General features: G+C 39.1%; 2 protein-coding genes across 2 annotated transcripts in view; one reads left to right on the top strand and one right to left on the bottom strand.

Annotated features, from left to right (window-relative positions):
* The first annotated feature begins 7,944 nt into the window (after positions 1–7,944).
* LOC129755439 (mediator of RNA polymerase II transcription subunit 29) lies at positions 7,945–9,888 on the top strand. The gene is made up of 3 exons (XM_055751934.1): positions 7,945–8,352; positions 8,415–8,505; positions 9,460–9,888. Exons 1-3 carry the CDS (start codon positions 8,009–8,011, stop codon positions 9,664–9,666), a joined length of 642 nt encoding a protein of 213 aa, XP_055607909.1. The 5' UTR covers positions 7,945–8,008; the 3' UTR covers positions 9,667–9,888.
* LOC129755438 (facilitated trehalose transporter Tret1-like) overlaps positions 9,716–15,503 on the bottom strand; it is an 85,807-nt gene continuing 80,019 nt past the window's right edge. Inside the window, exon 5 of the mRNA XM_055751933.1 lies at positions 9,716–11,059. Within this exon, the coding sequence (XP_055607908.1) occupies positions 9,889–11,059 (1,171 nt within the window). The 3' untranslated portion in view covers positions 9,716–9,888. The remainder of the gene's footprint in view (positions 11,060–15,503) is intronic.

Here is a 15,503-nt window from a genome sequence, read left to right as displayed (position 1 = left end):
AACTGGAAATGAGCAGAAAAGAAAATGTGAAGCAAGACGAAACACGAAATCCCCCATCGAAGCATCTGTGTGGTGTGGTGTTAAATTTATTCATCTAAAATTGAACTCAATTTTCTTCCTTGACAACCGGCCTCAGCTTAGGTTGGCGTAATCCCCATCAACCGACCCGAAAGCTGAGCTGAGTAAAGAGGAAATGGAACAGGTGTCGAGAAGTGGGTTTCGATGGCTGGCCCCAGTTCTTTTGATTCGGGCGCTTTTTGGGTCTTCGGGTTGTTACCCTTTTTTTTGTTTCGCCTTTTTGGTTGTTTGGCCGGAAAAAGGTAAAGATCCGTGAAACCGCTTCGATCAAACTTCGTTTTGCTGGCGCGCACAATTTGTGTCGGAACCCCGTCAACAGTCAGTATTTGCCACTTATCCACTTGTCGGAGACTGTTGCTCTGCTCATCGATGTGTTTGTGCGAGTAAGTGTATTTGTGCTTCAGTGAGCACTTCCAAACGCACACCCACATAAATACAGGTGGCGTAACAAGTTTTCCAGAATGGCACGGGGAAAAGGACTAATAAATTATTTATAGGAATCTTTTCGAGACTAAAAATATAACACGAGCCAGCATACCCTTTCGAGTGGTAGTTTGAGTGCCGGTGTGGTTTCGCTTACAGAATTTTGCATGCATTTTCCACACCATTGCTGCTGCTGGAGGCAAACATATGTGAAACTAGCCTGGTTGGAGAGTCCAAAAATTATGCTAACAGCTTATGTTTTTGTGTTGAAAACTTTTGTTTTTGTCATAGAAAAGCCACTATAAACCTCATTCAACCTAATATTTCAAAAATGTTACGTAACATATGGAAGGAACAAACGGATTTCACGGCTACTACTTTGACCCTTTTCCGAAAACTTTGCCAGGATTAACAGCCCAGTTTTCAGGGTTCAACAAGGATGATTGTGTGCCTAAGTTGGAACAAATGACGTAACCTTGCGGTGAATGAATTCATAATAAAGTTGGAGAGATACAGTCGAATGAAATTCTACAACTTAGCTTAGATCAACATTGTGCCTACATATGTACATTTGGGACATGCGAAGAACAGGCCATGCTTCGAGTCTGAAGAAAGACACACAGGGATAGTACATCGATAACAATCACGATAAACAGAGCTCAACAACATGCGTGCGAACACCAACTCCGGAAGTAGATTTGAATTCTGGCATCTGAAGTAGGGACGGTAAACTAATTAATTTTTCCCCAGCGTCTCCATGAATGGCAAGATGGAAAATTATAAATGCTTCACAGAATTGTCTTAAAGAACAACGAATCTGAAATCTGAATCAGAAATCTGAATCTGAAATCTGAATCAGAAATCTGAATCTGAAATCTGAATCTGAAATCTAAATCTGAAATCTGAATCTGAAATCTGAATCTGAAATCTGAATCTGAAATCTGAATCTGAAATCTGAATCTGAAATCTGATTCTGAAATCTGAATCTGAAATCTGAATCTGAAATCTGATTCTGAAATCTGAATCTGAAATCTGAATCTGAAATCTGAATCTGAAATCTGAATCTGAAATCTGAATCTGAAATCTGAATCTGAAATCTGAATCTGAAATCTGAATCTGAAATCTGAATCTGAAATCTGAATCTGAAATCTGAATCTGAAATCTGAATCTGAAATCTGAATCTGAAATCTGAATCTGAAATCTGAATCTGAAATCTGAATCTGAAATCTGAATCTGAAATCTGAATCTGAAATCTGAATTTGAAATCTGAATCTGAAATCTGAAATCTGAAATCTGAATCTGAAATCTGAATCTGAAATCTGAATCTGAAATCTGAATCTGAAATCTGAATCTGAAATCTGAATCTGAAATCTGAATCTGAAATCTGAATCTGAAATCTGAATCTGAAATCTGAAATCTGAATCTGAAATCTGAATCTGAAATCTGAATCTGAAATCAGAATCTGAAATCTGAATCAGAATTCTTAATCAGAAATCTGAATCTGAAATCTGAAGACTGAAATCTTAAATCTGAAGACCGAATCTCAAATCTTAGTTTTAAATCTGAATCTTATTATTTTAAGACATACAATTTTGTCAATTATTGATTTTCTTAGCCCCTTTCTTCAAACTGCAGTCCGTCCATCCTATCAAGGGTTAGCCACGCTTATTCACGCGCCCGGTAATTACTTTTGCATATTAATAGCAAGATAACAATCATAAGCCACATAGTGCTGTGTGCAGAGTACACATTAACAATATTGCTGCTAAATTAGCCGTATATTGGTTTCTGTTGAGGCAACAAGCAAGCAACCAGCAGCTGTAAGCTCCCTTTAACATGAATTTTCTTCGGCTAATCTCTTCCCACTGTTGCACTGCACCGGGTAGATTTCGTCGCATTCAGCTGGAAACATTTTTGGCCCGAGGCAGATCGGCGCGCACACACAACGAGGAATTTGTTGTAGCTCCTGTGCCGCTAAAGGTTGTCGTTGCCCTTTTTTTTTGGTTGCCGGTGTTGTACAATCCTGGAAAATATTTCCAAGCCAAGCCGGGGAGCGTAGAACACGAAACAGTATCAGCGCCCGAAGGTAGGCAATCTGGATTCCGGATTCCGCCAACTCCATCACCAAAAAGGCAACGTTCCCGGGTATCTAGGTCAAGGCAAACGGGGAGGAAAATTTCAAACGGGACCCTGATTTTTTTAATCATCTTTATTCTTTTTACGGCTTATTTGGATTAGCCGGCTAAGCCTTCAAATATGTCCGGATGAATAGTTCTTCTCAAACGATTTGCTTTTTTGTTTTCCGCAGCAAAACATTTACGTTCCATTTTTTTTTTTCATTTCCTTCAGGCCTAAAAACCTATCACTGGGCGTCCAATTAAAAAACTTTCAAACCAAAATCAAGAAAGCAGAAAACAGGAAAGTTAAAGTAAACTTGAAATAGAACGTCTTGTTTTATCATAACACGAATGCCAGAACGTTGGTGAAGTGTCACAAAAAAAAGTAATGCTTTATTGAAACCAACCAGCAGTGTTCAATTGACTCATCAAACTTCCAACCGTCTTATTATGGTTTTCTATTGATTCAGTTAAAAAAAAGTTGATCTTTGTACGTAACGCATCAAATCATTCGACAGGATTTAATAGAATCACTTGATGAAGAAGTCTAAAATGAGTTCTTCACTATATTTATAACAGAGAACATATGTATCATAGCTCACTATTTTTAGCATAATGGTCCAATTTTGGAGCTAGCAAATTGAACCGTTCTTTTGATACCAAGTTTGTTAACATTAAAAAGTAAAAATAACATGAATTCAGGAGACATGAATAGACACTAGACACAGAGCAAGCATCTAAAGTTAAAAGTACGTTATGAAAGTTTGTTTGAAACCAACGCTAAGTTTGGTAAACTTCTTGAAAACATTTCAAAAATGCTTTTTCGTTTGAAAAGATCAGTCTTCAGGAAATTCCGTAAGGGTTAAATAGAAAATCGATTTTAAATTTCCGAAGTATCTTTTCTGAAAAATGACGAAGAGAAGGGCCGTGTTTAGAAAGTTTTTCACCTGCGAGCTTTATCCACAGAGAACAGACGTACAAGCTAGCCCACGAAACTTGTGTAAAAATTTCAAGGCCTTTTTTGAACCATTTTTTGTTTTTTGGCTGGGACACCAGATGTCTCCAAATACATCAAAGAGAACTGTCAAAATAAAACTGAGAAAAATTAACAAAATTTAAGTCAGTTTTAACCAGAGGACTGAACCAGCTGTCAAATTGCTAACAAACGCACCGTACCAAATTTTGGTAACAGAACGTCAGTGTGGTTCCCGAACTTAAACACTTCACCCTATAACAGACTCGAAATAAATGCAAGAAGTACTAAATTTTTAAAAATGGGATGCATGTGATACTTTAATGAAACCCGCTTTGGTATGCCTAGAATCAGTAATGCTGGGTGAGAATGATCGTCAAGAATGTTCTTATTTGACTGGACATAGCCGATGCTTCCTCTGACTTCGATAACCGTTCAAGAAGTGCGAAAGCTTGATCCAAAAGTTATCAATTATTCTCTGCCACAGTAGTACTGAAATAAAAAAGAAAAATTTAGCCAAGTTAAAAGTAACTCCAATAACATTTATCCAGCAATAAATTGAAGCCGTTCGTTTTTCTGAGATATTGGTCAACTTATTCATGGGTTCATACACGATTACCTTCCACCGATCCAGCATGAGTCAGCACAAGACCTCAACACACTGGTTGATGATTTCCAACGACACGTTAAGGCACTGGGGAAGTTAGGTGAACCGATAGATCATTGGGACACTCCACTCATCTTCATCCTGACGAATAAATTGGATTCTGCAACGATTCGTGCAAGGGAGCAAGATACTCGACAGAAGGATGAGGTGAAATACGACGAGCTCATCCAGTTTCTCATCCACCAAGTCCGGATGCTGAAATCCGTGGACAGCGGCCGGACAAATCTCGAAGAAACCAGATCCCATCAAATCTGTCGTGAACGCAGCTACGTCCGAAACCCAGTTCAGCACATCTCCATGCCACTGTTGTTTAAGAACACATCCCCCTCACCAATGTCCAGCATTTTCAAATCTGCCAAGCTCCCAACGGCGAGAGCTTGTGACACAGCACAATCTTTGCTGGAATTGCTTCCGCGGGAACCACCAGGCTAGAACCTGTAAATCTAAGTTCCTGTGCAGGATTTGCCAAGCGAAGCACCATACGATGTTGCACGATCCAGCAGCACCACCGAATGAGTTCTCACCCGAGAGATCACAAGCCACACAAGCGAATCCAGGCCCCAGTAGGTCGCTTAGCCCACCAACAGTGAATTCTAATTCAACCGTTCTCTTGGAGACAGTCTCGCTGTTAGTAGTCGACCGATACGGCAGAAACATCCAAGCACGAGCTCTACTAGATTCTGCAGCGATGTCAAATTTCATCATCAAGAAGCTGGCAAACGAGCTCGCCAGCTGTCAAAGCCTCGTGGATATCACAGTTGACGGAATTGGAGAGTCAGTGAAGCACATCAAGCACAAGTTAGCTGCCAAGATCGTATCCAGAAACAGCGACTTCTCCACCACACTCGATTTCCTCGTCATGAAGAAGCCAACATCCCATCTTCCCACATCACTCGATACAACTGCCTGGAAAATGCCAAAGGTTCCATTGGCGGATCCTCAGTTCAACGTTCCAGCCAGCGGTGTTTAAACTCGCCTCGGAAAGAATCATTCGGCTGATTTTTTCCGAGTTTAACTCGTTGTGTGCAGATTGATTTTATCTTCGTTCCAATCATGACGTGATTGCACACAAAACGAAGAGAACAGTTCCGAGTTGATGTTTTCCCCTCCTCGCAGGAATAAAATCACACCAATGAAACAACAGAACGAAGCTTGCCGTACACGAATGCTCACGAGCGATCGTTGCCCGACGGACCGAGTTAACATTCCTCGCACCCTTCTCTCGCTCGTTTCCCGTTCCCTTGTATCCATCACTTTTAGCCACGCCCCCATGCGTTGTCCGATTGATGTGTTCGGCTGCCGAACGAAAACGATTTTTTCTTTAATTCGCAGAACTGTTCGTTTGCTTCGCTGATGTTTCCCCCCCGATTGCTGTTTACTCCTGCCGAGTTTACCCGAAGCTTACTTCCTGATGCTTTCCGAGTTGAACTTTAGATAGCATCATTGCAGATTGAGTTTAACGAAATAAAATCGTTCTGCAAAGAAGGGCAAAGTGCGAGTATGTAGACTCGCGATTTTAACATCTCTGGTTCCAGCAACAATCGACATGAACATCGGTGGAGAATGTTACCATGAGTTCCACACAGGTGTACGTCATACTCTTGGTAACGGTTTACCGATTTTGGTGGACACCCTCTTTGGCTGGACAGTTTCCGGCAAAGTGGATTCCAGCTCCACCACCGCACCGCAAGCGTGCTTCCTCTCCACCGTTGATCAAACCCGAGAAACGATCCCTGGGGAGTTCCGGCCAATGGAAACCGCCGATGGGAGCCTGAGAACAGAAGCACAACCCTCCATCACTCAAATCCACAAAGAAGGATGCTGCGCCCGCCATTCCCGGCCCAATAATCCAAAAACCACCCTTGGAGATTCTCGCACGAAGACCACACACCGAAACTCCACCAGAGATACAAGCCACAAGATACCTGAAAGCACCACCCAGCCCAGAAATATGCACAACAGCGATCCTGTTGAGGACGAATCACACTGCCACATCACCCGGTGCTCAAGGAAGCCACCAATGAACGCATGGTATGCAACGCATCCTGTGAGCCCAATTCAGGGTACGCGCTCAACGATACGCAGCTCGTCGGTCCCGTCGCTCAAAGATGCTGTCTGTGGATCCTCCGGCTGCTCTGTCCATTTGACCAAGCAGCGCTCTGTTACCTGTCTGGAGTTATACGCACCTGTTCTGCCAACGGAATCGTACCGGATACCCCATCGGTCAAAGCCGCCACCGCATCGTTGGAGAACTGTCGCTGCTAAGCGTGTAACTGCTATCCAGATGGATACATATGGACTCAGTTGGAGACACGTTCTGCAAGTGCACATCGCAGCCAGCGAACTATCAAGGAATTTACATGCCTTCAACTTCCCCGAAAAACCTGATTTGTGTTACGACCATGCATGGCAATCGTCGTTGTTGGAAAACTTGCCCTGTTCCGCCACTTCGCGGCCACTCGATCGCTCTACAAGACTTCATCCAGGTCGAGATGGAGTCATTCAGTCAGCCAAGCGAGATTGTCACCTTATTCACCGCAAGCAGTCAAGAGGTCAACGTACAACCCCCGACAACTAGTATAAGCTACAAAGACCGGTAGAGCACGCCGAACGTGCTCAACGCGCTTATAGAGCGCTAAAAGGTGATTAGCGTTCCTATAACTTCACTTCAACCGTTCGATCTACCGGGTCTTTGTTGCTTACAGATCCATGTTCTACTAATTTCACCCATTTGCGGTATTTTCATCGAGATCAATCTACAAAGACTGATAGAGCACGCCGAATGTGGCTCACTGCGCATGTCGAGCGCTAATAGGTGATTAGCGTTCCAATTTGTCACATTTTCTTGTTCGATCTACCGGTTCTTTGTCGTTTTAAGATCCATTTCTTCAACAACTATCCTAAATCTTCATCGAGTATTCGTCGCCATTGACCAAGCCACAGGCCGAAGCAGAATCTTCTAAGACCGGTAGATCACGCCGAACGTTGCTCAACGCGCTTAAAGGGCGCTAACAGGTGATTAGCATTCCTATAACCTTATCCTCCGTTTGATCGCTCTACCGGGGCTCTTGTCGTTCACAGATTCGTTCACCAGTTCCGATGTTGCGACGAAGTTCTTCGATGTGCGACGTGTCAACCGTACCTTCTGGTCCAATCGATTGAGTTCTCAGTCGAGTGATCACCCGGGTCCCATTATCGATCCCTATTTCCGACGCTGAGACGAAGCAGTTTCCACGATGAGCAACATTCCAGCCGTGCCTTCGAATCCAGCCGAAGAAGCATGCAGAAACCCGTAGGGCATATGGGTTATTGAAACGATCGCCAGCAGTATCAAGGTGGCCGGAATGATCGGTACTAAACCATTGCCGGCCTAATGTATATATTCCCACTTGAAGCAATCAGTATTCTGTATCCTTCAATGTTCAGCAGAGCAAAAAAAAAATCATGATTGATTTCTCATGTTTCTTTAAAATTTTCAATTACAAAGTTGACCAAAAACGTAATCAGAACATTAGATTAGTTTTTTTTTTCATTCATTCAAGTGATATGAAAAAACGGGTCGAAATAAACCATACGGCTCTCTAAAAAATACTCATTTTCCTCAAATTCGAGTTAATAAATGCAAACGTGCAAGCATGCAGCCAGTTTTGTGACAGCTCTTTGTTATTGTTTACCTAAATCCGAAACATTTCCAGTGCCGCGGCGTTTATTTCGTTAGCTCAGTTTTTGTGATTTTAAAGTGAAAAAAACATGATGAACCAAATGGGAATGCACATGCAGCAGCCAGGAGTCGTTCCGGGAGGCCCTGGTGGACCAGTCGGAATGCCAGGAGGCCCAGTTCCCGGGGTAGGCGTCTCACCCGTAATGATGCAGTCTCCTCAGATGCAACAACAGCAGCAAGCAGCTCAACAGCAACAACAGGCTGCCCAAGCCCAGCAACAACAACAGCAGCAGCAGCAAGCCCAACAACCGGAAAAGGTGGACAACATTTCCAAGGTTAAGGGTTTGGTGGGACCGCTGAGGGATGCGCTTTTTACCACGATCAAAAGTGCAGCCCAATTGCTGCAACAGAACAATCTGAACGATGCCGGAACGTGAGTATTGATTGTTTTTGTTAAACTTTTTATCGTTATTTAAGGCTTGTTTAAATTTTTAGTAAGGGTGGAGATATGAGCACCGGAACACCACGGTTCGATAAAAACCTCGAAGAATTCTACTCCATCTGTGATCAAATAGAACTGAACTTGGTGAGTAGCTATTTAAAGAAATTTTCTAATCGAAGTTCAATGTTGGATAAGATTCAATAATTTGTTTTTCTTTGCGAAAACGTTTTTTTAATGCTCTTGAATCGAATATAAAGCTTCTACATTAGAGCATTCTTATAAAAATTGTATTGAAAAATTATGATTATTTATAAAAAAAAATCAGAATTTTCAAACAAATGCTTATCGATATAGCGATAAATATAAATAAAAGTTGTTTGTCAGTTTTATTTATATCAAATTCTGATATTCAAATGATTAAGCTTTATTAGTTGCAGATAAAACGCCTATTTTAAGTTATGTGTTTTCCATTCTATTCACCGTTTTGTTTGAGATTTCTTGTTCTTTGAAATCAGTTAAAAATGTTTTTCACACAAAGTATTTTTGTAGAAATTTAATCTTAATTTAAGAGCATAATACAAAATTGAAGACTGAATTTTGTTTTTCTTTAAGCTTGTTTCAATTATTTCAAATTGATGTTTTAAAAATACTTAGAGTAAAGAATTTCAAGTAGATCTCAAATATATAAGCTTATTAGACAGTCCTTTAAAATGAATAATTACTAAAATTTCGATTTTACATTAAAAAGTACATTTTTAGTTTATTTGAATTTGACTTCTTATGAAATTCAGTTAAGCAATCTTTAAAAATTAAAATAAAACATAGTTGGATTGGAATTTCCCGTAAAAAGGTTATTTCAAATCAACAAAAACAACATGATTTCATAATTTATTTTGGGTCACAAACTCGCAAATACCCTTAATTTCTAACTTTAAGAATTAGTAATCCTTCTTGAAATTTAGAGGAATGTTTAAAACATGTATGAATATCTTATAACATCTGTTAGGGCAAACTTTACAAGTAAGACGACACCAAATAAGTTAAGAAATATCAATAAAAAAAAACGTAAAATCTAAAATTGCTCAAACTACTTTGTAGAAAACTGCCCGACTGTGTATGCAACAGGGAGCCTCCTCGCAGCAATATTTGCCGATACCGGTCGCTCCAACCCAGCCAAACCCGGCGGAATCCAATGCCCTCTCCTACAGCCAATACTTGGATGTGGTCAAAATACAGATCGGTTACGCCAAGGACATCCACGATACCCTGATATGTGCCGCCCAGAACATTTCGCCTAGCGAATGATAGACTTTAAGGAGTTATTCGGATGATATATAAAAGCGATCGGAAGAATAGGATCTTTTTTTTAATTCATATACTTTCAGCTGCTACATGTATAAGATGATGCAAATTCAATTCAATATCAGTGGTTTTTATCAGTGGTGTTTGCATTTGAAACGGTATGGCAAAACGAGCTACTAAACACTAGTGTTAAAATAAATAAGACACGTATCTAAAACGAGAGAATCACTTTTCGTTCTCGGCGTAGGCTGAGTTTTCTACGCCTTGTTTTTCCTTGGCTCCCAGACTCGAGATGCCGGCGCTGTGATTGTACCGGGTGATGTGTATATCGGTCAGTTTCCGCTTGTTGTCCGAAAAGTAGATTTCGATGTCCTCCAGGGTACGTTTCTCGGTCTCCGGTAGGAAAAAGTAGATGAAAATAACCCCGATGCAGCCACAGATGCCATAGAACAATATCACACCGGGCAGTGAGAAGGCCGATTCCAGATTGAAGTACGTTTTCGTCGTTACGAAAGTCATCGTGTAGTTGAGAGCAGCCGTTATGCCACACGCTAGACTGCGATATTTAAACGGAAACACTTCACTCAGCAGAATCCATGGCACCGGAAGGATTCCGACACTGCTGGCAAAAGCTAGCAAAAAGAACAAACACATCGGAATGTAGCTTAATCCGTTCGAAGAAACAGTCACAGTGTGCAAATCATTCGACGACCTTCCCTCAGGGAATACGTTGTAAGCATACACTGCCAACGACAAACACGAAATCGATGTCATGGTTAGCGAGCAAATCGCCAACCTCCGTTTACCGACAAATTTGATGCTCATCATACAAACGATGTTTGCCAAAAGCCCAAGAAGTCCCGTCGAAACTGTTGCCCAGTTAGCATCCAACGGCACCTCATAAGCTTGAAATATCTGCACCAAATACGGCCGCATTCCCGTCAGTCCGCTTAGCTGCCCGAAAATAAACATCAGCATTACCAATACAAAGGGCCTCAAATTACGTTTCCTCAAAAGTTCCTTAAATTTCATCCACTCGGTTGGCGGTGGATGATCACAGCTTATCGCCCCAACCTTCTGACAGGGTGTGCACTTGGCAGCATTCTCATTGTACCGTTGCATCTGCTGGAACTCCTTCTCGACGGCCTTCGGGGAAACCCATCCGCGGAGCCACTGCAGCGACTTCTGGGCGTCTTCCTTGCGACCCTTGGACAACAGCCACATCGGCGTTTCCGGTACGAAGCAAATCGCTATCATGGTCGCCAACGGAATCGACATGCAGACCAGAGCCGTGATGCGCCAGGTGGTGAAGGTCCCCAGCAGGAACACTACGAAAAAGCCCAGCATTACGGCGACACCGGCACATGAAGTGAGGATGCCACGGATCGACGGTTGACTGTAGAAAGAGAAAAACGAACGTCTGTTTTATAAGTTTTTGGTAGGTTGTTGGATGCATAATTGTCAAGAAAGTAATTACTGTTGGATTGGGGATAAATAAACCAAACCGATTAAAATTTAAAAAAACTGTTTCCAGATAAATTTAAACTATTTAACTTATTTTTGTCATTTTTGTAATTTTATCACTCATATGATAAGAGTGAAAAAAAATTCAAAAACACAAAAAATGATAAAAGTCTTATCTTTTTTTGTGATTTTGTATTTTTTTTTTTCATTTTTGTTTTTGTTGTCAATATTTTTTTTTGTTTGGGTATTTAATTCGTTTTTGTTTAAAGCTCTGTATTATATGATATTCAAAATTATTTGCAGCCCATCACGCGATCAACGAAATTTAAAAAAAATAACAAATTTTCAACTTAGAGTGCGTTATTTATTCTAGTTTAATTTTAAAGGATGTATGGATTTTAAAGGAACAAAAGTAAGTATCCGCATTAAAAATAGAGATAAATTTATCAAATTTTAAAGAAAAACTACTGAAAACATATTATGAATATTGAAAATAACAATATCGAGGATCGAGCATCGCGTATGACCACTTTAGATGTTCATGAGTGCATCGTGATGCTTTTTAAGTTAGGTTTCTGGACAATGTAGATGGAGGTCTCCTGAACTGTTTTTGTTATTAATTCCTTATTGTTGCCTATTATTGTTCTTTCGAATATTCTCTTACTCTAAGTATGATATTTGCGATAGAACAAAACTTTTCCAATTTTATTTTAAATACCTCAATTAAAAAAAATTGAATTTCAAATTTAAACTAAACTATTTTCTTTTTTTTTTCACTGAGAAATTTTCATAAATTACTCGAACGGTTTCTTAATCACTTTCTTAATTCAGTTTCTAAATTTGCGCGTTTTTTTTTATTTTGGTTAGGTTTTTTTAATGCTCATATTGATTTTAAAATGTATTTTCATTTTTACCCTCAAAAACTACCTCCGGGTAGACCAAAAGGATTCAGTAAAAACATTTTTTAATACCAAATGACTAAAAAATTTGGTTGAAAATCGGATTTTTGGATCTTGATTGTTTCTCTTTCAAGCCGGTGATTTTCTTTGGCAGGTTTAAGAATTGCCATGTTAAAAAAATCACCATTTTTATTTATTTGTTTGTGATTCGTGGCCCAATTAGATCCTTCCCCGAGTCTTTAGAAGTGGGAGGAACAATTTATAGGGGCAGTTTTAAATTAGTAGTAGGTTGTTATACATTTTCAGTCCGTTGTAGAACACAAATCGTTTGGTCATCTGTTTTTTTTCGTACTTGGTAATTTAAAACTTTGGGCTCTCCTTGTATTGTATTCGTGTATGCCAATTCCTTACTGCAGGCCGTACAATAAGGAGTGTATTCGAAAAAAAAATGCATCATTTTGTTTTGTGAATAACTTTTGAATGACAGTAAATTTTGCCTCGATTTCCAGCAAAATTGCTTAATTGCTGAAAAACCAGCAATCGATCTGTCAAACTCGAATTGGTTTTTGTTTTTGCTCACTGTTTTCGTTGCGCGCGAAAAGTGTTTGCCTCCATATTCCAGCGATGAAGCATTTAAACTTAAACCAAAGGTAGATTTTTCCGAAGAGATAAAGTATTCCGTTGAAGAAACAAATAATTTTTATTTTTATTTCGGATGGAGCAGATGGAGTTCAGATGTGCAACAATTGGCAAGAAGCGCGCGGCAAACCCACAGGCTGATATTATTTTATAAAAATTGAAGTAAATGTCGCTCAAGAAAAAATAACAAACACATTTCTTTTTATAAATATGACTACCATGTTTGACTACCAAATTTAAAATATTCCTATTTTGTTTTAAATTTGAACCCTCATGGTAGTCATATTTATAAAAAGAAATGTGTTTGTAAAAAAATTGCGGTTGTTTTATAAAAAAAAAGCTAATTTAGTTTGCTGGGTTTAACAGCAATCGATATTGCTGGAAAGCCAGCGGGACAAAATCCAGCAAATTTTGCTAGTTTCCAGCAAAATAAAATTGTCTGTACATAGATGGAAATTGATGTATTTTTCAGTGAGGCTACCTACTAATATTATGAGTACGTGCGCAAAATTTGATGACAATCCGTCAAGTGGTTTTTGAGATAGCGTTCAATACTGAAGTTCATAGACAAAAATTTTTGGGCAAGATCGAGAAAAGCTAGATAAGTACCAGTTGGAGAATCAAAAACAGGAAGAAATCAACTCTTCGACCAAAGATCATATGGTAAATCGTTTAAAAAGTCCTAGAGGACCTAATAGTGAGCTAAAATTATTATAAAAGTGAAGATTATTGATTCCAATAAGTGAGAAGAATGTTAGAAGGGTTTTGAAGCTTAATCCAAAAATATGAATAGAGGAAGTGATAAAAAGGTAAAATAGTAGGCCTGACTTCATTTCTACAAGATAGAAAAGCTGCCCACCGGTTAAATAACCAATATACGGTGATCAAATCGTGCGCAAAATATTTGGACTGCTTGAGGGGAGATATTTTGAAAAATTTCGTAATGGACAGCAAAACGAACTCTTCAGCGATCACCTGGTAGTTTTCCAAATCAGAAACATTTCGTTCACAAGTCTCGCCTGCCTTTCTCGGAGATAAACAAGGGGGGGAATGAGAAATTTAATGTTTAGTACTTGAGGAGGCTAACGATCTGTGGAAATCGCAAATTACCCAGTGTTACATAAAGACTGACACGATGAATGGCTAAAATACATAGAAGACTGCCTCCAAATGCGACCGTTTTCTCTGCAAAGGATTTCAATAGATCCCACAAATTTCATACTATGTTTAAAATGGATATGGAATCATGCCATTACGTAAAAACGGTGGTGGAGTCATAAAAAGTCAAATATGTTGTTTTTGTGCCGAAGGATCACAATCGGCTAAATTTGTTATAACAACGACCAAATTCAAAAATTTTAAGTTATTTTGAAGGTCAATCTTCAGGTGACAACAAACGTAATAAAAATAGCCTTGATTTGAAAAAAAGTGATTCATAGTATGCGTTATAGATGGCGCACGTGTTGCACCAAAAATTAAAGTCGAATAATTTCTTCATTGGACGCTATCTCAAAAACCACTCGACTCAACATCACAAAAATTTGCATATATAAGCATGCTATTACCTAGCGAACATTTTTGTACGTGTATTTCTCAGCAAACTTTGTTATACGCTTCATAATCAATATAGAATAATCGCATAAAACTCGAAAAAACAGCATTTTCCTACCTAAGTGGAGACCATATACATACATATTTTTAACTTCTGGCTTAAGCGAGAAATATTGTACAAATGAGACGATATTCAACACCTTATACCGTACATCCTGACAGTATGCGAGAAAGCGCAAGTTTTGCTCTCAATGCATGCAAACCGTTGCCAGCGACAATATTTGCTGCTTCTCTTATTGGACTTTTTGTTCCAAATTATCCCTCTTATTTTTAGAAATCTGGTTGCACTGCTTATCTCAAAGAGAACAACATGGTTGTTTTCTCAATTGAATCCCGCGCGGGAGAACAAATTTGCAAACATTGCGGACTTTTTATCAAATCCGAGACGGTAGACTTTAAGTAACTTTTTTTTCCTTTGTTATGGGAGTTTAACACGGAGTGTCATTCTTCCCTATGCTTTAAGTAACCATTTTTAAGATCGTTTAATTATTTGGTAGGAATTGCGATTTGTATAAACATTGTTAACGAGTTGAGCTATCATTTCTTATTCGATTTTATGTTAACATCGCTGAAAATTACATCAATCCATAAATCCATGCATTCCAAAAGTTATTCACAAATCAAAGTGTTGCCTTTTTTCGAATACACTCCTTAATAAACCATAACCAACCATTGCAACCTTGGTGAGGCAAATAAAAATTCGCTGTTGTTTTTTTGTATCATTTTTTTGACTACAAAAAACTAAGCTGTTTTCGAAAAGAGTTGTAATTGTTTAAGGCAAAAATTTATGCCGGAACCAAACAAAATCAGCAAAACTATCGTTTTATGTATAAGGCATGCTCAGTTTGATGAAATTTGTAAACCTGCTCAATTAAAATCTTTCGTAAAGACTTAAAAAATCTTTCATAATGATCATTTTCAAGAAACAAAATTTGTAACCCACTCCCTGGTCGGTGATTCAATCAGACCAATATGACATTTGAGCGAATTTTTTTTTCATTTTATCTGTTTTCCAGCCCTGGGATGCAAAGTGTCAAGCATTAGAACAACAATTCTCCCCAATCTTCATGAAATCCATGTATTACACGCTTCGAAAAAGTTTTTTAAGACAAAGGGATTTTTCTTTGTTTTGTCGTCAAACAAAGGAAATTTACTTTGATCTGGGACAAAAAAAAATCCTCTATTTCTAATCTGTTTTCCTTTATTTCAAAGAATTTTTCACCTTTG

This window comes from Uranotaenia lowii, chromosome 3, assembly GCF_029784155.1.
Source record: "Uranotaenia lowii strain MFRU-FL chromosome 3, ASM2978415v1, whole genome shotgun sequence".
In the NCBI taxonomy this organism is placed as follows: domain Eukaryota; kingdom Metazoa; phylum Arthropoda; class Insecta; order Diptera; family Culicidae; genus Uranotaenia; species Uranotaenia lowii.
Note: the sequence above shows the minus strand (reverse complement) of the source record. Positions and strands in the feature narration are given on the sequence as shown.

What these genes read in the sequence shown, in the direction of transcription:
- LOC129755439 (XM_055751934.1), top strand. Translation starts at nt 8,009, where the DNA reads ATGATGAACCAAATGGGAATGCACATGCAGCAGCCAGGAGTCGTTCCG. An exon ending in AATCTGAACGATGCCGGAAC is followed by an intron (nt 8,353 to 8,414) that starts GTGAGTATTGAT and finishes TTAAATTTTTAG; the next exon opens with TAAGGGTGGAGATATGAGCA. An exon ending in ATCAAATAGAACTGAACTTG is followed by an intron (nt 8,506 to 9,459) that starts GTGAGTAGCTAT and finishes ACTACTTTGTAG; the next exon opens with AAAACTGCCCGACTGTGTAT.